Genomic DNA, 26,162 nt, shown 5'->3' on the forward strand with positions numbered 1-26,162 from the left:
TAACACCACCTCATTGATCTGAGAACATATTTGCTCTCTGATTGTCACATTTAAGGATCTTTCCCCCCCCCCCCCCCCCGAAAAGTGGTGAGAAGATTGGCACTTGCTCATCTAATCACTTCTCTATGCAGTTTAACTCTGTTTAATGTGGCATCTAAACATTTATTATTTTTTTTTAGAAAAAAGAAAATTTTAAAAAGCTTCCCCCCCTTTACACAATGCTTTTAAATATTGAAACGATAAAAAATAAACTATTGGTATTGCCACATCCATAATAACCTGTACTATAAAATATACATTATTCATCCAGCATAATAAATTCCATTTACACAAAAAATAGCTCTTTTTTGTTCATCTCGCTTCCCAAAATGGGAATGAAAAGTAATCTAAAAGTCCTTTTATACTTAAAAAAAAAAAAACTGCCCTCATACAGCTCTGGTCTTGGAATATGGTGGCATACCAAAAGTTCTTTTGCATAAAAAGATGTTCATATTGTTCCAAAGTAGTAAAGCGCACTAACTATATTCATTTGTTGTTGACTATATTCTATGGGGCATTACGATTATAACATAATTATACCACTTGGTGAACGTAAAAATAAATCCCAAAAAACAGTGGCGAAATAGTTTTTTTTTTCTTTCTGATTGCCCCCTGCTAAAGAATAGTTAATAAAAGTTCTTCAATACATTATATGTACCCCAAAATGGTTCCTATAAAACTAGAACATGTCCCACAAAATACAGGGTCTCCTACGATTACACTTACAGAAAAATAAAGACGTTATGTCTGCTGTAACACAAAAGGGGAAATTATTCACTGGCTTTTAAGGCAAAAATTATAAAAATGCATTCCAAACGTCTATGTTCTGCACCAAATATATTTACATGAGACCTACAATAAAAGTAACATTTTCACAAAGGTTTTTTCAATTTTAGGGCTTACTCAGATGGGCGTATATCAGTCAGGTTTTCATGTCCGGCCGATATACGCTGCCCCTCTCTGCAAGGACAGGAGCGGGACGGGAGCTAGTGCACTGAGCTCCATCCCCCTCTCCGCCCCTTGCCACTGTTTGCAATGGGAGGGGTCGGGACAGGGGGAGCTAAGTACTGCCCAGTCCTGCCCCTCCCATTGCAAACAGTGGAGAGGGGGCAGGAGCTCAGTGCACAAGCTCCCATCTTAGAGAAAACCCTGCAAAAGCCCAAAATATAGCCCAGATCTGTCAAATAGTTCTATGTTGCTTATTAATCTACTCCTGCAACATTTCACAATATACTGTACCAATAATAATAATATAATCTTTATATGTATGGCGCCAACTTATTCCACTGATTATCCAAAGCAATTTTAAAAAATTGATGCTTTTCATTACCATCAACCAAAATTTCCATAAGACAAGGGTGAAATTATAGCGTTTTATAGCAATAATCATTGGGCCTATAGACCGCATTATGTTTGCTGCATCTATGGCCGTTGTCTGCTACTACCGTCTTGGTCCGTGTCAATGGTTTGAGCTAATCCCCCTTTAGAAGGACATACTGTTCCCTTAACACCAGTGAATGTAAATGCTTGCATCTGGCCAGGCTGTATTCATTTCATCAGGTGAACACAAATGGGCTCATAACGTGGTGCAAGCGATGATGAATATGCGTGTCTGTGCAGGCGGGAGCTTTGTGTCTGCACTTAGTAAATTGCCTTTTTAGACTTCATTATGGTTTTTGTTTATATTCTTGAGTTATGTATATGGGTTGTATTCCTTCCGATCCATTGCGAAGATTAATCTAATCATGATATGCATTATTTATTAACATTTCAAATGACTATTTTAATATGTATGACCCATATACAAATGAATAGTGTTTACACAAGCAGAATTGAACCCACTAGAAGGTTAATACATTTGTAATACTTTGTCTCTGCCTTCCATTCTGGCATCATCACAGTTCTTAATTGGGTTATGCCTACATAGCTTTATCAACAATGTGTGAAAACCACTGACGTCGCCCTATAGTTCTGCCGCACATTATGCAGTTAGCAGGAACTTTGATGCATCCTAATGCTAGCTGGCTTTCCCTGGAGAATATTTCTTTTCAACCTTTAATAATGCAAATTACGGTTTCATTCATATTTCAGCGCTTATTCTGAGCGAGTCTGACCCCTTGTTTTACGTCTTTGGCGTACTGATTGAAATGTGATGCTTGAAAGACACAATGTCCTGAACTTCTAGTTGAGAAACAAACAATCGGCATGTCTACGGGGAGAAGAGTCATTATTGCACTTCCTCCATGCGAAGAATAGCATAAGAGATGTTTAGGGAAGGGATTATTTCATTTCTAATTGAAAGGGTAATCTTCAGTATTTCTAAGGTCAATCCATGAATAAATATTTGTCTAGTAATGGATAGTCAAATAAGTTTTCAGATCGCAAGGAACTGCATGTTCCAAGCTGAATTGTCTGAATTCTTAATGTATCTTTATTATGATAAAAATGAGAAAATCCTACTGATATTTACGTTCCACTTTGGAGGTACATTTCAGAAAATATTAGGGAACTGCTTACAGGGAATCTGTCAGCTACTTTGAGCACTGTAAACTAAGCTAACCCACCACTGAATGCTTCTGGTGGACTACATGGTGGCACCATGTAGTCCGTGGAATGCATTGTAGCAGCTGGTTTGAGATCTGAAAGTGGGGGAACGGGAGAGAAGGTAAGTAATAAAACGTAGATCCCTGGACTCGGCATGTTAGCTACGTGAGGGTCCAAGCTCTTAGACCATTTTCGGAGTAGGAAGGGGACATAGCTTCTCTAGCACTGTGCCCCCTTCTAGGTTTTCCCTGCACTTGGTTGGGGCTGTGCTGCAATTGCCTGCACAGTATATGTCCGAGCAACCACTGTGAAGGGGACACCGTGCAATAACAGTGCTGCATCCTCTTCATTCTCAGGATTAGTGGGGATCCCGAAAGTCATGACGTAGAAGGCATATTCTAATGGTATACCATTATGTTTATAAGTTGGGAATCCTTCTTTAATAGGTGCAAATGAAAGCAGAATCTGGCCTCTACTGGATATTTGATGTTTAGGACCCTTTTGCACTGGCAGATTTTCTGCTGGGAAGAAGCGTGATCAATGTTTTTGCAAGTCAATCAAGGCTCCTTCAGCTCTTTTTTACATGGAGCAATCAGTAGGACCGTATGTGCCAAATGGTCCTTGGTGTGATCATTCAGGCACATAATGTTTACACAGGACGATGTCGACAAACCATTTTTGGTACTGCACAAAAGATGGGATTGCCCGACAAACAAGCATTTGAACTCCTTTTCGGGTCAGACTTTGATAAAAGCTTGTTTCGGAGCAATTTTGTTCTGACCGAACCCGGTGGTGGTTCGCTTGTGGTTTGACAGTTAGCACTGTTGTCTTGCAGTGCTTGGGTCTTGGGTTCAAATCTGACAACATCTGCATGGAGTTTGTATGTTCTCCTTCTGTATCATAATAATTAATTTTATATTTATAGAACATGCATATTACGCAGCATCACTTGATATTTTAAGGCCCCAGTGGGGCTCACAAACCATATTCACCTATTTTGTTTTTGGAAAGTTGTAGGAAACCCACACAAATAACATGTGAACTCCATGCAGATGTTGCCCTTGGTCATATTCGAACCTAGGGACCCCAGTGTTGTAAGGTAACAGTACTAACCACTGAGCCACAGGACCCCCCCCCCCCCCCCCCTTCATCCACTCCATCCTCGGTCAAGGTTTGGTCTAATTGGAACCAAAGTTCATCGAACTGACCAAAGCGCACTTTTCAAATGTATGTTGAACACGAGTCAAGGGTCTATGTAAATAGTGTGATAAATTAATTAGACAGTGTTTTACTTGCGTATATATAAAATTCAAAGTGAAAGTAAGGTTATAATTTTATAACGCTGAATTACTAATAAAGATACATTTTACTTTTTCAAAGTACACAACCAAATCCGATAAACATAATAATTAGATGGCATTTAGAACAACATTTCACATTTCACATCCCCAATTATCATCCCTGTATTTTCTATTAGTTTATTCAGTCTCTCAGTTGTGTAGAAATTAGCTCTGTTATCTATTGAAATGTCAATTGTCAGTGGCGTAGACTGTAACAGACTTGTAAAACAACCGTGATGTGCCAAGCAGGAGTTGAAAGGAGATAATTTGTAAGGAATAATGGCAACAAAATTATGGCATTTTCCACAGCTGTCCTGACAGTTGCAGTTGCTACATTTCAGTGAAGTTTTATTTTCCATTATTTATCTGAATATAAGAGAAAACGCATATTAATAGCCCGTCCTATTGTTTAATACATGGTGTGCACAGGCGTTTGGCCAAGAGCCCTGCAGTTATTAATGCTAATTGGTGACATAAAAAGTCACATGGCACAAGTACACAGATAAGGGGTACCAGACTGTCTTCGATATTGTAAGAGTTTGTAGACTCACACATATTTATCCTCACCAATGTGTTTATAGTGAACCCTGTTGTACTAGAATCATAGAATGGTAGAGTTGGAAGGGACCTCCAGGGTCATCGGGTCCAACCACCTGCTCAATGCAGAATCACTAAATCATCCCAGACAGATGTCTGTCCAGCCTCTAATATATAAAATAGATAATCCAATATTAAGGTTTTGTTCTTATTGACCATAAATTGTCATGTTACAAGAGATATCACGTATTTTAAATTGCTTTGTTTTCATTTCGAGTCTTAATGATAGAACTCCCCATGGCTTGCAGCAACTCAGTACACATTGGCTCATCCCATATTTGCCCCCAACATTGTACTGTATGAAGAACAACTTCATCCAAAATATCTGGTGCTGTATTTCTACAGTGCCAGATCTATCACTGCTTGCTGCTAAGAGGAAGGGGGAAGCTATGTAAAGGCTGAACTACATATGCAGTATTAATGTGGCCACTATCAACCAAGGACAAATTTATCTCTTGCACCAATGGCCAAATGAAATTAACTCCGGAGAACACCTTTTTAAAGCACATTTTCCGTGATCTGGACAAAAGTATTCTTACTATACTGTATATTTTTACTGTACTATATCGTAGGGAAAGAAGGAAACAAAATCCCAATCATGCGGGATGAAATAATCACTGATTTACATTGCTCAGGATGGTTTGGTCTTACAGTTACATTTTGGCAAGTACCAATATACCATGACTCTGAGCTGGCGGAGGGGTGGTTGCAGAAGTTTTGCATCAAGATATAAGTGGAAATGTACTTAAACTGATGTCTCATATACATTGCCAGTATTAGACCAAAATGTATCAGAGTAAGATGCATTATATTAAGAGGTGCTCACCTCTTTATTTGGCATTTGTTCTTGGGTGTCCATGCACCAGAAAACCAAATCTGTATTAAAATGGTCTTAACATTATTTCCACCGATGCACGATGCGCCTAGTATAAAAAGAGGCACACACTTCTTTATATAGCAGGTTCATCTTGGCCGCTCTGTGTGCCTGCATAGAAATGTACACCTTATTTCTGATTTAATTTACACCAGTTTCAGACATATTTTATACACAAATGTGTTGGCCATGTGCCCTCCCGACAAGCACATTTTTTCTGACAAGTTTTTTTCAGGAACATGTCGAAGACCGTGGCACAGACAAACAAGTCACTAAAGTTTTACGCAAGCCTTGCAGAAAAGTTTGTAACTTTTTCACAGCAGAAACTAACTGGTGGAAAAACATTTTATGCATGCACTTATTTCCCCTCTGGCATAAATCATAGTAAATTCGTTTGTCTGTGGGAGACTCCCCCCCCCCCCCCCCCCCATTTCCCCTATGGAGTTTTGACCAGTGACTTCATTATTAGCATTGTAGTTAGCCAGGATGATTGAATTTTGCCTTCAGAAACAACTTTGAGGATAAACTGCTGCTCTTTCAAGAGAGACTACGCATAGTTACTACACATGAGGGTTCAGGGGTACAGTCAAGTATTTTTAGTTTGTTTTTTTGTTTTTGTTTTTTTTTTTGCTGCCTCATTATTTTGTATTTATTACTTTTTTCAGTTCGACGCAAAAATAAGAAATAATCAGGCAGGAAAATTCCTCCAACTGATAAATGCTGACATGTAACTATCTCTGTTCCACTACCTATATCATAAGTTGTTGCCATCTGAACATCCCGAATCTGTACACTTTCCAGTTTAGTGGCGCGCAGCGATAAATATGTAATAACAGTTGTTATACACAGCATGAAAAGGCTACCAATCATAACGACAACTGAAGGTTGAAATATGACTCGTAGGAGAACACAAAACACCATATTTAAAGAGACCACTAAATCTTTTATCAAACTTTCCAGACTGGATGAAGCTTATGATTTTAAAACCGATGTGAGTGTAGAAAAAAACCAGTTCAAAGCCGAGCGGGATGTGCGCTTCAGACGTATTCCGTCACGGTAATCTTCAGATAAAGGAGGATTAAGCTAGATCAGTTCAGCGTTAATGCCAAGATCGTTGATGTACTTCCCACAGTTTCTATACTCCTTAGAAGTGAATGAAGTAGAGCAGCAATATTGATGACCTTGGCACACAAGAGTTGTTTCATGTAAAAAATAGACTTGCCTTGCCTCTTTCATAGCTAAAGGATGAGAGTCGACGCAGAGGCCTACGCTGGATGGATTTATGAGCCATCCCTTGTAATGCCAGCTCACAATTCTGAGACAGATCAAAACCTCCTACTGTACTGCTCCCAAACTACTATAATCCAGAAGATATGTTGCTTTAGCAAAATGTAGGGGTCTATTCTGACAGGTTGTCTACCTGCCAATTGAAATGACTAGTAAGACTGGGTCCCATTACTTGTATCCTATGGTTTCAATCCAAGACAAAGTGATGTTGGTAGATGCTGTTAACTAAATTATTCTGTTAATCTGGATTTATAACTCTGTGTGCCTTTTATTTCTTATATTTTAATTTTTATTGAAAGATTTTAGACCATATAACTTGGGAATAGTGTCAAGCAGAGTATGACTTACAGTATACTGAATATGAGTTCATAAAGAATTGCCTTAAAGAGATTGATTTGGATTGGAAATAAGGGTTTGCGTATTTCTAGAAACCGCAATACTTTGTCTATGGAATTTAATAAGTATTGCAGTTAGATGTCATTCATTTAAATGGCTTGAGCTGCAATACTGGACAAGCCAAGGAAAAGAGTAGTGCCTTTTTCTTTTGTAGGGGTGGCTGTTTTTTCCTTTCTACTCTTGCCTGTAGTTTTATAATCATTCTTGGCTTCATGTTATGGAAATTGATGCAGAATCAAGGGATGCGGTAGTGCAGCACCTTGAGACACTTAACCCTTTCCAATCCACTGTCTGATGTCTGAAGACAATCTGATTGAAGGCTATACAGCTCCGATGTCAGAAGACGTCCGGCAGGGTATTCTTACTGTATACTACTTGCTGCTCTGTTGTCCAGCATGTCCCATACCGCAGTACTGGCTCTAGCCAGCAGATGGTGCCATTGTATAATGGCAGAAAGAGAAAGCCCCCTAGGAAACCATGAATCCAAAATTGGATTGCAAAGGGTTAATGATGAGATGATGAGATGGTGGTCTATCTCAAACATTGTTTGCAGCTAAGGGCTTGTTCACATCGACATTTCGATTCATGTCTTTAACTGATCTGTTGTTTTTTTTAAAACTGGAACAAATAGTTAGCTGAATTCAAATAGAAACCAATGGCAACCATCTTTTTTCTTTCATCAGATGCAGTACACCGATCAACTTAAATAATTGGCAGTTTCTATCAGTTTGTTTTTAACAGATTTGTTTTATATTCTCTTTATAAAGACTCGTTCACATCAGTGTTAGGAATTGCCGCTTTCCTGCTATGATAGGGGAGCAGGAAAGCGTCCCTTGGCTGATTGGCTATAATGGGGTTCGTTCGATTTCCAGTTAGCAGTCCCGCATTTTGCCAGAACGTACAGGGTGAAATAATGCTGCTTGCAGCGCTATGTCCTCCTGTTTTCTAGTGGAAATCAGCAACTGAGGTTCAGAACAGAACCTCCGGCAATGATGTGAAGGAAACCTAACTTTCTGAGAGTGCTCATTTAAAAACAGATACATTAAACAGACATCAAAAACTGAACCAAATGGAAACCTTTCCATTCACTTCTGTCACCCGTTTGATTTCATTGCTTGTTTGTTTTTCACAGAAACAATAGCGTAGGAAAACAAGCAAACAGAATTGAGGCAAACTTCAGTTCCTGTTCTATGTTTGGCGTATCCTCGGACGGAACAGCTAAATGGGAAAACAAAAGCGCAGATGTGTACGAGCTGGAGACTACAATGTAGCATAACTGCATCCACTAGTCATAGCCTGCACTATTGGGGTTTAACTCGAAAGTAGCCAACACTAAATCTAAATAGCAGGTAAACAATGAACACCTCATTTGGAGGTCCACTTTAATCTTAGGTTTGGGAGATATGTCAACCTGTAAAGAATATGTCTCTTGTGGTAAGTGAATAATGATATATATACCTCAATCGTGCTTAAGGGATGAGGAATACGTCAAGGAAAAGCAAGATGATCTCTTGTGGGGAGGGGAAGAGTTAGAGGATCTGTCACTACTCCTGACATTTGTTTTATTGAAGGGGTTGTCCAATTGTAAACCATTGATGGCCTATGTGAAGGATAGGCCATGAACAGCAGATTGGCAGGGGTCTGCCACAAGGGATCCATGATAATCAGCTGTTTGCCAGCCCAGTGTATTCATGCATTGAGCTGATTTCTGCAGGAAGCAGATAGCTCTATTCTCAGTGCAGTGGTCAGCCATTGTATTGCAGGCATTGAAGTAAATGGTAACTTCGCCTCTAATACCAAGCTGGGCAACTGCAGTGGGAACGGAGCTGTCTACTTCCTGCAGAAATCATCTCTATGCATGAATACACTGGCCTGGCAAATAGCTGATTGGCAGGTATCCCTGGTGACAGACCTCTGACAATCTATTATTGATGTATTAGGGCCTTTTTACACAGGACGACCTGTCGGGCACAGATACGATCCATAGGAGCCCCAGTTACACGGGAAAACATCCCCCCCTGTAGTGTCCGTATTCACTGGCAGAGCTGATCTAGGTCTGCAAGGACCCTGTAGCTCTGCATTTGGAAGGGTCATCTGTTGGTCATGTGATCGAATTTGCGAACGTAACAGGTCCACATTTTCTTTTCACTACACAGCGCTCACTAAACGCTATTTAGCCTGTAAAGGATACAGCAAAAGTGGTTAAAAAGCAACAAAATCCAGACTGCTAGTGTATATTTTGTTACTGTATTGAAAATGGCATAGATCTGTCTATAATTGTGCACCGAAATCTGCATCTAGACATGAGCATTTGGGTGCTGATTTCTGTCGTGGTAAATTCTGTTGTAATAGTTCTGCCTGTTCTGCCCCCTTAGACATGTTCCACAGTTATTTGTGCCCAAGCACGTCAGGGAGGGGGGGGGATAGGAAAGACGCTCCTCTCTCACATCAGTGGCTCCTGTGCCCAGCGGCTTCTGCATTCAGCTCATAGAGTGAAGAGCTGTGGGGTAAGGGTGGAGAAGGCGACCGCATCATCCAGTCGCACTGCACTTAGCAGTGGGGCTGAGCAGCTCCTGCTACACTGAACTGTTCTTTGATTGAAGTGCTTCTGCTGCACTCAGCACCCACTTCAAAGCACTGTATAGCGTGATGTGGGCAGGAATTATTTTAATTAGATGCGCTAACAATAAAGAAAAGCCTGTGAAAGGTTAGGAAAAATTCCACAAGTCTCTACAAGAGTAGGCCAGTGGGTAACATGTAAAGGGAACTCCACGATGGTTTGCCCTGAGTATTTTATGTACTCGAAATAGCTGATGCCTCTGGAATATAACTATTATTCCCAATTCCAATATGTCATTTTCATGAATATATATATATATATATATATATATATATATATATATATATATATATATATATATAGTAGTCCTTGTCCTGGCAGAAGACCTGGCATTGTCCTTGAAAAGGATCCAACATGAACAAGCATATTTTTACCAAAAATAGTCGACCATCAGCATCATGTATAGTTCTTGAGTGCTGCTCTGCAGAAGTAGTAAAAACCAGCATTTCAGACAACTTTTTTTCCCCCACTTATCTGTATGAGCAGATTTATTCCCTGGAAACAGATACTTAAATTTTCCATTGTAACTCTACTGGCCTTTTCTTAGCATGGGCTAGTTTAGAAGGTCCTTGGGATTATTCTGGTTGATGTACTCTTTAAATCATGAAGATTATAGTTTTTTTTATGTCTCAGACATTTTTTGCACACAGAATTCTTTTTTGTTTTGTGCAGTCCAGGAAAAAAAACCTGTACTACAGTTGCCCATGCAACTTCAATAGCTATCAGCTAAATTACAGCTATTCCTGATGACCTCTATATGCATATGTGCTTCTTAGGCTTGGGCGGGCATGCATGTATTTTCAGTGGGAAGAATGGTGGAAACTGCTACCCGACAGCTCTTAACTAGTTTATCAAAGGGGAGAACCATAAGATCAGGCATTTACATACATATCCGATTCGTCTTTCCCCTGGAATCTGTTGAGGGAAAGTTGGGTGGCTCCCACACACAATCAGTCAGCCAGTCCCCCAAAAATGACAGATTAGTTGACATTTCTCTATGTATAGGGGCCTTATGACTAGTTGCCACAGACAGTATTTTTTTTTCCCCCCTCCAAGACCATTTTAATTCAAACGATTTCTCAGTTCAACACCTAATCATCATTATCGGTCTTTGCTTAGAGCTTATTAACATTGGTGAAGAAATCACAGCTGCAGGGGAATCAAAAAGGCATAGAAACGCTTTTACTGACTTCACTCCTTCGAAGCGTTTCCTTTTTTTTTTAACATTTATACGAGTAAAAGTTACATTTTAAAAGACAAACCACATAAATGCTAAAATTATTACGGCCAGTACCGTAGTCAACTCAATCTAGTGACAAATGGGTCATTATACATTGAGAACCCCGTTCCAGTATGTTGGTCAAATGACTGGTATACGATCTTTATTAAATTTATGACCAAGCTCAAGACCAGTGTGACAGTACTGTCAGAGGTAAACGGCGTGCCAGAATAATTAAACCAACAACGCTTATCCTCCTGCAGAACAGATAAGTGGTGTCTGTCTGCCAATGTCCACAACCAACAAGGCTTCTCCACTTTAAAGACAAAAAAAGCGAGCACTATCAAGATGATTGCTGGTTCTGAATAATTTTCTGGATATATTACAGGTTATTAAAGACAAATATGGTTCAGTAAGAAAATTTGTGATCTTTTTATGGCTTAACGTGTTTCTGTCGCGAAGGCGACTCATCAGGAGTCCATCTAAAAGTGAACCAAAAATTATCCGATACAAATAACAATTACGGTAGATACCTAATCAAAGAATGTACATCTAATTAGTATCCCTACAAGACAGTAGTGACGACAATGCCTACTTGTGCTAGGGAAAAGGTTCATCTACTTAAGTGGGTTACAATCCCTAATCTGGCAACACAATTATTCATGCAAGTCAATAGTCAATAGCCCTACGAAGGCCAGATTATCTCTAGATGGCCTAAGGCTACAAATGTTTAATGTGAACAGGGAATAGAGACAACCTGCCCAACGATAGCTACTGGCTTCGCTAGATCAATCAATAACCACCAATAGCTACCAGCTAAAACAGAGATTTGCTGGTAAGAGAACCAAAAATAACAAAATAGAAACCTAGCAGAGTCTCCAGCCTTGAAGGTAGGTTGGAGGCATATGAGCTGGGTTGGACACTGTGCTTCCTCATGAACATTGGTGCTTTCAGGTTCCGTTGTTTGGCTATCATAGGACCTGGACGAGGGAAAAACCAGAAGCACCAGAAATGGGATATACTGGATCCGAATGTAACTGGAGGGAGTCTTTCACTAATACGGTCTACCTGGCTTCCAGCATGCCCTCCAACATTTTCCCAAACAAAATAGCGCCACGTGCTGCACTATTGCATCATATTATTCATATTGATTCTTAATATAGAGATTCATCCAAAAAAAGGCCTTATAAAGCTACAAAAATAAACACTGGAATGACAAGGTTCAAAGTGTACAGTATTGGAAAATTGTCGCCTTTTTAACCTTTTTGGGTTTGTGGACCTTTTTACCTCCACGAGCTAGAACAATTTTCACACTTTCGACATATAAATTGCAAGATTACTAAACTCCTTTACCCATATATTTTCCGAAGGTAGACCCTTGACGCAGTGTAAAAATGATGCTTCGAACTTTCATGCAATTGTGTCAATTCGTACCCAGATGTTCAAGACAAAGTGCTACTTCCACCTGGCTTCCACCTTCACCAGTGTGTTCGTGAAACCAGTACCCATCACTAAAGATTCAGAACCACTTGTGCATGGAAAGGTGGAGGAATCCTCTGATGTGTATGATCACTGCAGGACAGAAAAACAGTGTAAAAGTAGGAGTAGCAAGAGAGTGATATGTAACACTGAAAGAGATACAAATTCTCGTCATTTAGGATTTCTGAAAATCTGGTTACGCTCATGGTCATTGCAATGACTTTCATTAGTGGTCTTCACCCAACATCCGTTAGTGGCAGAAGATCAGACACACTCAGAAATAGCTGAAAAATCACAACTTTAGATTTCCAACAATTTTTTTTTCTAATTGGATGAGAAATGCGCTTTTAAATAATCACTAGACCTAAAAATGATAATTCACTGCAAACAAGACAGATAATCTCTGATATATTTAGTTTGCCATCTGTATATAAATCACTTTTTAATTCCCATGATGGCTTCTTCAGATACAGCGATAAGACACTGTACCAATGTGTTAAGCGCTTTGGCAGTTTTCACTTAGTCTTGTTTAGTAACACTGTCTAGCATATGACAACTTTCTTCATTGACTCTGGTAGAATCCCATTTATAAATCTCTCTCCGTGAATCATTTCTCTTTTAGTTTTCAGATGTTTTAAATGCATCTGTTTATGGTATTCCTAAATTGGAGTAGACAAGGGAAATTTGCCAAGCGATTCAACAGATAATGCTAAAGCTGTGACTTCGTAGGTAAATGCAAAATAAACTTTGGAGCTTTGCCACATACTGTACGTAGTAATAGCATGTTAGCCAATATCTGATCCAATTAGGGCTTTGATTAAAAGAGGGCGGGAGTTCTAAGTAGAAGCCAGAAAATTGTTCTAGGTAGATAAATGAATTAGAGATGTATATCAGAGGAGACGTTATTTGTGCTCGCTGGCATCCTGCGCTGATAGACTCCTTTGCTCTGTTTGAGATTTTGTCTGTCTGTAGTACAAATGGTTCTGATGGGAATACTTGTGTTCCTGTACTTCAGCCGCATGTAATACTGGACACAATTTGATGCTTTTTACTAGCAGCAATTAGGGCTTGGTTTTAATATGGGCGTGCTGGTGCTCTGCTTCCATTAGGTAGTACAGGTTTTTCACAGATCAAAACATTTTGTGTTTACAGAAAACATAAAAATTCCATTAATGGCCTCACTGATTTTTATAATGTTATCATTCTAGTTTATTTGCTATCTGGAAACTTATTTCATACACTATTTTACTGGTGTTTTCAGCATTTTTGCCATTGTAGTCAATTAATTTTTTTTTTTTTCCCCCTAAGTGACAAAAAAGCATGTTTTCAAGATAGGCTATTAGTGTGTGATCAGTGGTGGTCAGACTGTCCTGCCCCCACCAATCAGTAGAATGGCAGGGTCGTGGTATTCCTACAGTGTTTTCTAAAAGGGCAGTAAGAAATCGATGCTGGGAAGTTGTACTGCAGATTTCACATGCTTTAAATGGGAATTCTGCCCTTCTCATGCTTTGCTTGCACAGGTACGCAGTTTTGTCATTCTGGAAATGTAGGCCCAATGTCTACAGGTGGATCTGATTGGCGGAAGATCTGCAAATCAAGCCGCCCATAGGGATACATCGGCGTCTGCAAGTGAAGTAAACATGCGGATGTGACTTGCGGACCCTTTCGGTCCCGAAAAAAAATTGCAGCATGCTTAATTTCAGTGTGTGAAGTCAATGGAAGCCGTCCAATCCACAGCCTGTCTGCAATTGAATTGTGGACGGGCTACGGATACCCTACACATCCGCAGGAAAGAAATGAAGACCCAGACGGGTAAGTAGAAGACCTGCAAGGTGCTTGGTCACGAGCAGGGTCTGATTCCGTTCGGGGTTCCACATGCGGAATTCGATCCGCCTGTGGACATAAGGCCTAAGGCTGCATTCACATTTTGGCGACTTTTGTTGTTAGTTTTTTTTACCTCCACATAACAATCAAAAAAACACATGCTTAAAGAAAGAAAAAAAAAGCATGAATTGTTAAAAATTGCATGTGGTATTTTTTGATGCAATGAATTTATTACTTTTTTATTGTATTTCAAAAGTGCAGCAAAAACGCCAAGTGTGAAAGAAACCTAAGAAACTCCAGACAGTAACTATAAGGCTGGATTCACATGAGCATACGCATATTTTTGCTTGCCTTTGCGCACCACATTTGTGTGCATTGGGCGTTGCGTGTTTAAGTGCAAGACAGCGGGGTTTTTTTATTGTACTTTTTGCGCTTGCAAAAAAAACCATGCATGCTCTCAGCCATTGAAATGGCCAATTAGTTTAATGAGTTCAAGATGTGTTCTTTTCCTGCGGAAAATAAAGCATGCTGCATTTTTTTTTTCTTGCTTTTTTAATTTTATTTTTTTGTGCAAAAGAATTGCACATGCCATGTAGGAGTTCCATTTTCTGCATAGAAATACATCCGAGCGAATTCTGCCTGACTGTTGTCATTTCTTGATATCACTCTAACAACTTAAAAAGTGAGAATACATATAACTAAATACAGTTAAATTGAATATTTGACAACTTGCAAGACCTTTATTATATTTAAGTTTTTGTTTTGAGTTGCAAATGCCATGGGCACTATTTATACAAGCCTATTAGCTCACATTACAGCTACTCCATCTCCTCTTCTCGCCTCCCACATGCTGCAGAAACTATTCGCCTAAAACAGTGCAGAGGCTGCTATAATCACAGGACTAGTAGCTAGCACATTCACTTTACAGATACACAAGCGGCTAGCAATTCCCTGTTTTGGTGAAAGGTAGACAAGTTATTTAATTGTTTTTTCCTTTCCCAGCTGGGAGGACATAGACTTATAATTCAAGTCACCTACTCTGAAAGCACACATATTTTTTTTTTTTTTTATTTCAAAATTTGAATCTTAACACTAAGCTACTTATCATAAGAGGTTTTTAAGTGGAGCACCAGAGGTATGCTTTAAAGAACTTACTGTGTGTCACCTGTTTCTTGAAGCGTAATTCTTATTATATCTTCTTTGTGAAATACTCAGTTTGAAGTCGCATAATGGACCAAATTATATTGATTTTTATTTTTTCCTTTTTTTTAATTTTTTTAAGGGACTGTGGAGCTGGACCCTGCAATGATAAATCAAGCATTATGTATGCTTGGGCAAGAAATGCACCACCAACCAAGCTTCCAAAAGGTATAGTGCTGTGTAAATTTCAGCATCATTACTACTGCTGATACATTTGTGCTGTTAAAGACTGTGATTGTATTTGCAACCACATGTTCGTTGCTTCACTGCATCTAAAATAATGTGATTTTTGCAGATAGTTTTGATTAAAAAAATGACACTACTGTTTTATGTATGCTGCTCCTAAGTTGATTTATATGCCTCTGTGTTTATCGACTACAAGACGGTGTAGTCGGATCTTGCATCCATTCCTTCTGCCTCTGCTTCTTTCCGCCCTACATAGTAGAAGAGGGAGCAGATTGAAAAGAGTAAAACATGACTGCAGGGTCAGACTACACAGTGTTTGTAGTCTGTAACCATGAGAACACATGGGTCTTCATGGGAGCTGTAGACACAAAGCATTAGTAGATGTTTATCAATCTAATATTTGCAGAGATGCTTGGTTTGTTCTTGGATGCAGTGGAGCAATAAACATAGATGCTCATAGGCTGTTAAAATTATGGCCCTGAACTTGGATCTTATTTTACGTGTGACAGTCATGTAGTATAACCTATATGGCACTCTATGATGAAACCAATGACACGATCCTGCAGCTGCTGTTCCTGAGATTTAAGCTTAATGAATTATGACCGGGCATATATTACCAGTACACTGGGTGCTGCGTTAAATGAAGCTGTAGGTTTAATCTCCTCTGAGTGCACGGTTTCAAATACTTATGAACTTTCAACTGGCCCTGACAACATCCCTAAGGATATACGCAAAACAGAAAATTCTGGTTTGGCTTATATACTGAGTCATGTTGCCAGGGCCCGTCAAAAGCTTAAAATGGACTTATAAGAAAGTCACCTTCCCATTGGCGGCAATGTGGATATACTTTTCCATCCCCTATATTACTTGGGCATGAAATATTCAAGGATTTTCCTACTTCTGTATATTCAGATCCATTCCTGTTCATGGCAAAAATTGTAGGGATGAAACGTGCACGAACAATGCAGTTGTGTGAAAGCACCTTTACTACAGGTTAAATATTAGGGAAAACCCTTCACTTTGTTGCTGGTAGTCATTGTGTTTGGAGAATACAAAGAACATTCCACATGTAACCTGCATTTTTAGTCTATTGAAACTGGTTATACAGATATGCTTATTAAAGTCAAGCAGTTCTGCGTAATGTCAGATTTCAGTACAAAGCACTATATATTTATGGCTCAAACATAAAGCGCTGTTCCTCCCCCCCCTCCTTTGGGCTCTATGTAACAGTGGTGTTTTTCTTTAGTGCAGTCTTACATTTAGAATATGATGTGCACGGTTGGGATGATTTTAGAAACCTAAAAGATTGACCGCATCATATTAAATTTGCTCTATAGTTGCAAGAAAAGTAAGTGAACTTTTTGGAATTGCCTATATTTCCATAACGATTAGTACGGTAATAAAATGTGGTCTGATTATTATCTAAGTCACAATTGTAAACCTGCACAATCTTAGCTAAGCTAATGGACAAAATTTTTCACAGGGGGGGGCAGTAAAAGTCTAACTCGAAAATTCAGCCCTATTCACAGGAAAGACTTATGCTAAAATAATAATCTTTATTAGAATAATTTAAAAAGAGACAGTAGACTCAGGGCACAACACAAAACAAAGAGTTGGGAAGGATGTTGCAGCCACTCAAGGGTGGTCAAGCCACCAGGTGGCAGCGCCTCCGACCAACCTAGGACAAGACGTCGTTAGCTACAAAAATACTCTTGTTAGAGAGATATACTTATTGGGACTAGAACTATGGATCGTGTCACTGTATGGGAATGATAAATCCTCAACCAGAGGATAAGATGATCATCCACTCTTTGTTCAGATAGTTCAGTCAGACCGAAACTGATGATAGTGTCACGGTCACGTCTCCATATGTAGCTAAAGCAACAAAATACTTAGTAAGGACTTGCGTGTCTTAGTGCAAGAACTACAGAATTTTCTCATTAGGTACACTATTCTTAGGTTTATTGCATCACACTTTTGGTTTCGGATTAAGGCATCGTACTATAATCTCGACGCGTTTCACCACTTCGGTAATGTGGATCATCAGGAGTGATAGTACTAGATAAGTCGTATAATTTGCAAAGGTGAATCACTGTGCTCAAGGTGAAGAGCCAAGTGATGTATATCAAAGTTGTGAGTCCTAGATGCAATATATGCTCATGCTAGTGCCTATGAACAAAAGGTAAGACTGCTTCTAGAAAAAGATGCAACAAGCCAAAGTCTCCTTTTGGGGGAAACCGATCCAGTATATAAGCTGAGACCAAACTGATTATCTCACTCTCACAGACTTAAGCATTCCATTTATGCAATTGTCAAAAAATAGCTTGGAAGTCTGGGAGTCAATCCTAAGATTTGTTGGCTAGCACCGAAGGCTATATACGCCTAGAGTCAATCCTCCTAAAGTGCCAAACTACCCAGTTAGAATCTGTAGGTAAAAGCTGGTCTCTTTAAAGGCCCAATCACCCCAGTCAAAAGGTCTAGAGGAGCGAGCTATATAGCATAGATCGTTTCCCTAAGCATAATAGCAGGCTTTAGTATGTCAAAATAACAGAGAGGTCCCATCGCCTTGATGGTAGGCAAGGGAATGAAGAGCCGTCTGAAAACCACCCATTTAAGTAGCCCTAGGCCACGCCTACTTGGAGGTTCGCCCTATTGATCAGCCAATCCCGAGACTCTGGGCGTTACCTGTGGAAGGAACAATAAAGAGGAAAAAAAGGGGCTTATTCACATGTTGAATAAAAGGATGCAATGTTATGAGTCCTATTTCCTTCCATCCCCCGGTGAGGGTAACGTCAGCGTCAGGCCTGATCGTGATGTGTCATCTTAGCTGACACGGGGCCAAGTTGTTAGCGGCTGGGGGAGGCGTGTCCCACCTGTCAGTGATCCCACCAATAAGGACAAAAGGGGTGGGGCCGGACCGCCACACAGTGCTCAACGTCACGACGGTACGTGTGACCTCGCGACGTCATGACGCATACCACGTAGGATCCTATAGGTGGAAGCCGGGAGCGTCAGTGGGCGTTGTAGCGTGCGCCGAATATAGCTAAGCTAATGGCACACAAACTGCTGTATTTTTCATGTTTTTTATTGAGCACACTGAGTAAATATCCAAAGTGCAGGGAGAAAAAAATTGAAACTTTGAATTGCAACCCCTTAACGACTGCCCATACGGTTTTTGAGGGCAGCCGTCAAGGGGCTTGATTTTGATGCACTGTCTTTTAACGGCACTGCATCAGAAGCCTGGCATGCATCTCTCATGCCAGGGAAAGCGCGTGCTCAGCTGTTGGATAACTACCTGGCACTTGCTCAAACAGAGAAACCCCCGTCCCCTGCCGTTTTAACCCTTTACATGCGTTAGTCAGTGTTAAAACGCTGACAGGGAGGGGGTCTCTTTTCTCACCCATCGGACCCTCACAATGTGATCACGGGTTCTCGATGGGTTGCTATGGCACTTGGATGCTTGAATATGGCCTCCAGGTCTGACTGCTACGGTGGGCCATGAAGCTTGGCCTTTGGCTGAGCTTCATAGGTTTTGTAATTCACTGCTATACTGAAGTATAGTAGTGTATTAGGCCTCGTGTCCATGGGCACACATGGTGGAATCCCGCAGCGGTTTCCACCCGTGCCCGCAGCCATGAGGCTAAAAATTACAGCATACTCACCTGCCCAGACGCTGCGGGTCTCTCCTCCGTCATGACCGGATGTTCTTTCTTCAGCACAGCAGATGTACTTGGCACACCAGCAGCATTCTGCGCACATGCGCCATGCACATTTTTTTTTAAATCTCCTGCTCTCCTGCAGATCTGTGGCACAGCACAATGACAGCTGCGGGTGTGCCGCGGGTCCGGACGGCTTCCATTGACTTCAATGAAAGCAGTGGGAGCCATCCGTGTGGGAGATCCGCAGGAAAATGGAGCATGCATGTATTTGCCCCGCGGATGCTAATGCATCCCTATGGGCTTCCGGAGCTGCGGGAGACACACAGATTTTATAATTAAAATCCGCATATGGACATTGGGCCTTAGAATGATAAAATATGGTGATATTCAAATCATAAAAAAATAAAAACCATCTTTCCCCACTTTACTGTGAAAAAAACTAAAATAATGATAGATGTCATATTGCTGTGTTTGTAGTAACCCAGAGAAAAAAGGTTAGTACATTATTAAACCTGCACAACATGACAAACATACAAAAAAGCATGGTGAAAATAGCTAATTTGCGCCTCTTGCCTTACAAAAAGCGGAATAGAAAGTGATCAAAACATCCCATGGATCAACAAATGGTAGCATTTAAAATACAGCTCATCCTGCCAAAAATAACCCCTTACACAGCACTGTTAACAAATGTCAGGGGTCTTTGAATGCAACAAATTTTTGAATTTTAGGAAACAAAAGCGCATCTTAAAGAAAAAATAATTGTGAACAAAAATGGCAAAGCATAAAAAAACCTGAATCATACTGAACCAGAGAATATTGTTATCATATTATTCATTTTGCACTCTGAAAGCCATAAAAATGAAAGCCAAAAAATAAAAAGCGGAATTTCTTTTTTTACTCCATCCCTGGGCTTTAATCCCAGCTGATAGCAAAAATACGGCACGGTAATAAAGCCTCTGCTCCTGAAATCAAGCACGTCAGGTCTTCAGCTGATAGTGACAGCTAAGAGCCCGGGGGAGAAGGGAGCAACTGTTTTTAACCGTTTCTGCCTTCTTCTTACCCGGGTACATAGCGCTCAATGGGCACTGTGTACTACGAAGTGAAAGTGGAAGAATTTCTTTTGCTACGTGACCTGGCAATCATGTGACCGCTGGGTGCCCCCTATTATAGCAGAGTTGTGGGGTCCTAGCAGACCCTGAGCAGCTCTGCCAATGACTATTGTCACTGCAGAGGGATATTTTCCCCTATAACTCGGGCTCCTTTAGATTATTTATGTAATTTTAAAAAAACGCACCATGTGAATGACACCCAGAGGTCATATGACATCATGGGGGTCATAGATGGTAAAATAAACCTAAAAAGCGGGAGAAAAAAAGTCAGTAAAAAAGATTTTTTTTTTTAAAAATAGCCCTGTAAGTCATGGGGAACAAAACGCAGTAAGAATAATTTTGGTAGCTGAAGGAAAAAAAATAGGGCAATAAAACCACCACATGGGCAAAGTCCCTAAAAAGTGTCTGGTCCTTTTAGGTAAAAAAAAACTATTTTTTGGTCCTTAAGGGGATTATAAGTATTATACAATGCATTTATATATACCCCAAAAATTATGCTTTTAAAAATACAATTTGTCCCGCAAAAAACAAGCCCTCATATTTTTATGTCAACGGAAAAATTAAGAAGTTATAGCTCTTGGAACGTGACGATTAAAAAAACTGAAAAAATAGTTGGTCATTTAGGCGCAAACAGGCTTTATCACTAAGGGGTTAACCTGAGAATCCCCTTTTGCAGTAATCTCCACCCAATGTTTCCTGTAACTGTAAATAAGATTTGCACAACATTGAGGAAGATTTTTGGATTTTTCTTCCCTGCAGATGTTTTAGCTCATCAATATTTCTGAGATGCTTTGCATGCACAGCCCGCGTCGGATCATGCCACAGTATCTCCATAGGGTTAAGATCAGGACTCTGACTAGGCTATTTCAAAACGCCAATCTTCTTTTTCAGTCATTCTTTAGTTAATTTACTTGTGTGCTCTGAGGCATTGTCTTGTTGCATCACCCAGTGTCTCTTCAGCTTGAGGTCATGGATTGGTGCCCTTACATTCTCCTGTGAAGTATTTTGATACATCTTGAAAGTTATTGTTTCCTCAATATTCACAAGACGTTCAAGCCTTGAGGCAGCACAGCAGCCCCAAACTATGGTGCTCCCACCACCATGCTTTACAGTTGTGCTGAGGTTTTGGTGTTGGTATACATTGTTTTCCCTATAAACATAACATTGTGCATTTGTGCTAAAAGTTCCACTTTTGTCTCGTCTCTTCCCCAGAACATTTTCTTAGAAGCATTGTGGAATATGCACGTGGTCGGGCTTTAGTGTTCATTTTTTGGACAGTGGCTCCTTCCTTCATTGTGTCCTTTCACGGACATCATTCATGTCTAGTGGTTTTCTAATAGTGGACACCTGAATAAAGTGTTCTGTAGTCTTCTTTAGGTCTTTTGCTGTTACCCTTGGGTACTTTGTAATCTCTTTCAGGATTGCCTGTTGTGCTCTAGGAATGATCTTAAAAAAAAAAGTAGATCACCCTTCATTTTTTTTTAAATTAATTAAAACCAGATAGTGAAACATATATTCCATTTTTCTAATCTCTTGTTACTTTCTGAATGAAGATCTTGAGAGAATGAAATTCTTATATCTGTAGATGACTGTGTGGGCGGCCATCTTGCCTGAGCTGGATGTAACAGCATTTACAAATGTGCCTTACAGCAGCTTCATGGGCCATTCACACAATGGACAGGAGGGGACACGTAGGCTTTTATGGAAGGCTGTTCTAGGAATGCTCTGTGACCCGTGCAGGTGTCTTTTTGCAGGGAAGGGATGGCGATATATATATATAATTTCATTGTAATACTGCCTGTGATAATGAGATGACTGTTGAAAGGTTTTCCCCAAAGAACCGGAAGCATGAGCCTATTAGGCTCAGTGATCAGTGTGAAAAATGCAGGATTTTGGAATTTTTAATAAAAAAAATATATACCTCATGACCAAAAATGTAACACACCAAAAATTCTTTAACAAAAATGTTTAGCATTAAAAACATGACTTAGACAATATGTAATTTTCTGATGACGCATTTCTTTTAACAGGACACCTACTGCGAGGGGAAGGGGGAGCAGCAATAGTTCATTTGTAGATAGTCTAAGTGTGGCTTGATGTACACTTGACTTTAGTAATGTCTTGTAGTCTCTTAGAGGCTCACACTTCTCTGTAATACTTTTTAGGTCTCTTGAAGGTTGTTTGCATTGAGGCATACTTTGCACTAACCAATCCTCCTTGAGAAGAACAGACTTGCCAGTAACCAGACTTTGTGTGCCTTTATAGGATTGGCAAAGCATCTGTGAAACACACTTTTTCAATTTAATCTCCTTAATTGAAACACCAGTTGTCAATTATCTCTTTGAGCAGTCATTAACATGGCTGTTCACAAAGGCCGGGCTGACACGTCTGTAACTGTAAAACGCTTTGTGGGTCAATGTAACTACATATAAGCGCGCATATATACGTGGCAAAATTAAAGATGCTGCGTTCTTTTTTGTGCTCACATATTCCGCAATTCCGTCATTCTAATGTGAGCGAAATTGTGTAAGGCAATGTAATTGATTGCCTGCGAGTTACTGTGTATCACACAGATGTACAGAGCCTGCTTAATACATGGTAATCCTACGCCCGTGTGAGCCCTGGCCTAAGGCTGGGTTTCCATGCGGTGTTAATTGCATGTGATCAAAGCTCTGCCCACCTGTGGCAGCTAATGGCTGTACAATTTTGCTGGTAGAAAGGCAATATTACTGGCAAACTTGTGTGGCCAACACTAGCGGGCAGGTTTTTTTTACACATGTGGTTATAGCAGTGTGAAACCCCAATCTTAGTTTTTCCCCCTGCGTTATGGATGTTTCCACAATGTGCTCAATAAAAGAGAACAACGGTACAGCTGTCTTTGTGTTATTAGTTTAGTTAGATTGTGTTTGTCTATAATTGGGATTTGGATAACAATCAGACCAGATTTTATTGGTAATAAATGCAGAAATCCAGTTTATTCCAAAGAGTTCACTTTTTCTTGCAACTATATACATACCCTTAATTAGCATCCTAGAAGTGCTGACATTAGAGATGAGTGAGTATACTCACTAAGGCTAACTACTTGAGCGAGTAGTACCTTAGCCGAGTATCCTCCCGCTCGTCTGTAAAAATTCGGCTGCCGGTGCGGGTGACAGGTCAGTTGCGGCGGTGAGCGGGGGGGGGGGAGGGGGGTAGAGGGAGAGAGAGATCTCTCCCCCGCCGCTCCCCGCCCCCCGCCAGCCCCCGAATCTTTACAGACGAGCGGGAGGATACTAGGCTAAGGCACTACTCGCTCGAGTAGTTAGCCTTAGCGAGTATACTCGCTCATCTCTAGCTGACATGCCTGTCAAGAAAGTTTGGCAGTAGTTGTGCGGTATTGATGGCACCACAATGCAAACAAAAATGTATAATGCTAAACTCTTGCAGCATACAATAATATGGCTCGCCTCAATTGCGTTTTGCATTTTATAAGACTTTCCTTCATCTTTATAGCATTACTTTCTTTGTTTTAGAATGAATAACGAAATATACCACATGTGAAATCTAGTTATTGTCTGTGCTAAATCGAATCTCCTTCGCCATTTTCAAATCTTAAACACCTGGCACACTTTAAAGCTGATTTATTGGACAATGAGATGCTTAAAATGTGTTAGAGAGAAACTTTTATAGAAGAAAGTTTATAGAAAATGTTATAGAATTTTTTTTCCCATGGACTTTTATATATACAACATGATCATCAAATCGCAGGTTGATACAAATAACCCATGGATCATTATGAACACATTTGGGTAAATGAGAGAATTGCTAGAATAAACCTGATACTATCTTCCTTTGTTCTTAAATTAGCGTTACTTTGTTTAAAGTGTATCTAAAGTTTACAACTATATTTATAAGATGAGGGAGAAAGGATTTGGCTCGGCTCAGCTGTGCACGGAGATTGGGAACTCCCAAGTCAGACAGATAGGAGAAATATGGACATCCAGCAGGGACTCTGGGGAAATCCCGTAGCTTTATTCCAATATCCATAAAGTTAGAATCCTGCGCACACAATTATTTTACGTTTATGGGTATTTAAATAAAGCTACTGGATTTTATATAAGACCCTGCTAGCTGTCCATATTTCAGATGACTTTCCAGAATAAACTGCTGTATGTGTACTGTGTACATGAAGAATAACACAATTCCTGGTCATATTATGACTCGTGCCTTGCATTTTTTTAGCCATTTTCTGGCAGCATACTTAGTCTTTTTGTAGTGGTTTCAGTTGCGACTGGGTTCCCATGCTGGGAAGGGGGCAAGAGGTTTTCCTCACAACACACTAACTCTCCTCCTTAATGATCAGACAGTGTTCTAAAACTGCTCTGCCTGATCATAGAGAGAACAGTGCAGTTGTGCAATCACAGCTGCTCAGTCCTGTCCATTGCCTCCCTGTACCCATCTCTCTGATCAGTGCAAGGAGGAGACAGGACATTACAGCTAGGGAAATGCTGGAGTCTGGGAAGGTGAGTGACCAGTTGACCCCAGGTATGCTGACATTATTCCTTTTACTGTCCTAAGCTATCAGGGATACTTAGCTGGACACACTTAATGTTCATTTACATGCAAAGACAAATCGTTCAAACTATTTAAAGATTGAAAGTTCTAGAGATCATTTTGCATAAAGTACTAATGGGTACTAATGTCCATTAGAAATGTTATCCGCTTCATTTGCATGTAAATGAGCCCCCAGCAGCTGTTTGCAAACCCCAGCATGTGGTCTGGACTTTGCACTCAGCTGCATTGTCTTTGTGCACTGTCAGCTGAATACAATGTAATCAACTGCTCCCATGGAGAACACAACTTGCAGTCCCTGCTAGCTCTCTCTGGCTGAATGATGCATTTCATGCCCACCTAAAAATCATTGTTTAGCCTAAGAAGGAAAGATGGCAGTGTTTATACACAACCATTATCGTTCTAAAGCCATCATTTGAACACATTTTTGAGCTTAACTGCTCTAGACCACAGGAATGTGGACAATAACCTTCTTTGTACTTGTCCTGGATGCTATTTGACCCTGTGCTTCTGGTTGCTTTACAGTTCGTTATTAGGACACTGCTAATATTTATTGTATGCAGTTGCTGTTCTCTCTTGCCAGGTTTGGAAGGAACAGTGTCCAGGTCCTTAACTGCCTTGCTAATTGGTTACAAAGACTTGTAAGAGTCCTGCAAGCAATGGAGCTGAAAGTTATGGACATGGCCATATTAAGAAACTGCATGCTGGTGGGGAGCTGCTGTAATAGCTCCCATATACAGCACACATGGAGAACAGGAGATCCTGCCAGCAGCAGTATGGAGGACACTGTATAGCAATATTGAGCAGTGTAGCTGTGAAACCAGCAGTGGGTGAAGATGGTAAACACTTACTAGATGTTTGTCACTGTCTCTCTCTCCTGCAATTCCTTCCTTTTCTTACCCTCTCCATAGACTTCTGTTGAGTAAGTAGCTGGACAGTCATAACCTGATCTTTGTGTATGGACTTCTGCATACAGATTTTATCAGTATATTCAGAGGGGGTGATCACTGCCGGAAGAGGGGAAGGAAAGGAAGTAGCTGATAAGTAGAGAATGAAGCATTTTTGAATAATGGCATATAATAAAGTAAGTTTAGTTACGCTGCTTTCACACCTGCCCTAGGGTTTAGTTCAGGCTTTCCATCTCTCTCTGTCCATTTTTGGAAGAGAGAAACTGATATAAACGGAAAACAATAATGAATTTTTCCCCCATTTGATTTCAGTAGGGTTTAAAACTAAAA

The 26,162-nt window shown here is 40.2% G+C and overlaps 1 protein-coding gene across 5 annotated transcripts in view; it reads left to right on the forward strand.

Annotated features, from left to right (window-relative positions):
* PAM (peptidylglycine alpha-amidating monooxygenase) overlaps positions 1-26,162 on the forward strand; it is a 162,870-nt gene that overhangs the window by 56,236 nt on the left and 80,472 nt on the right. For all 5 annotated transcript variants that reach the window (XM_066603028.1, XM_066603030.1, XM_066603032.1 and 2 more), the window contains exon 6: positions 15,502-15,587. In XM_066603028.1, the coding sequence (XP_066459125.1) occupies positions 15,502-15,587 (86 nt within the window). The remainder of the gene's footprint in view (positions 1-15,501; positions 15,588-26,162) is intronic.

This window comes from Eleutherodactylus coqui, chromosome 5, assembly GCF_035609145.1.
Source record: "Eleutherodactylus coqui strain aEleCoq1 chromosome 5, aEleCoq1.hap1, whole genome shotgun sequence".
NCBI lineage: Eukaryota > Metazoa > Chordata > Amphibia > Anura > Eleutherodactylidae > Eleutherodactylus > Eleutherodactylus coqui.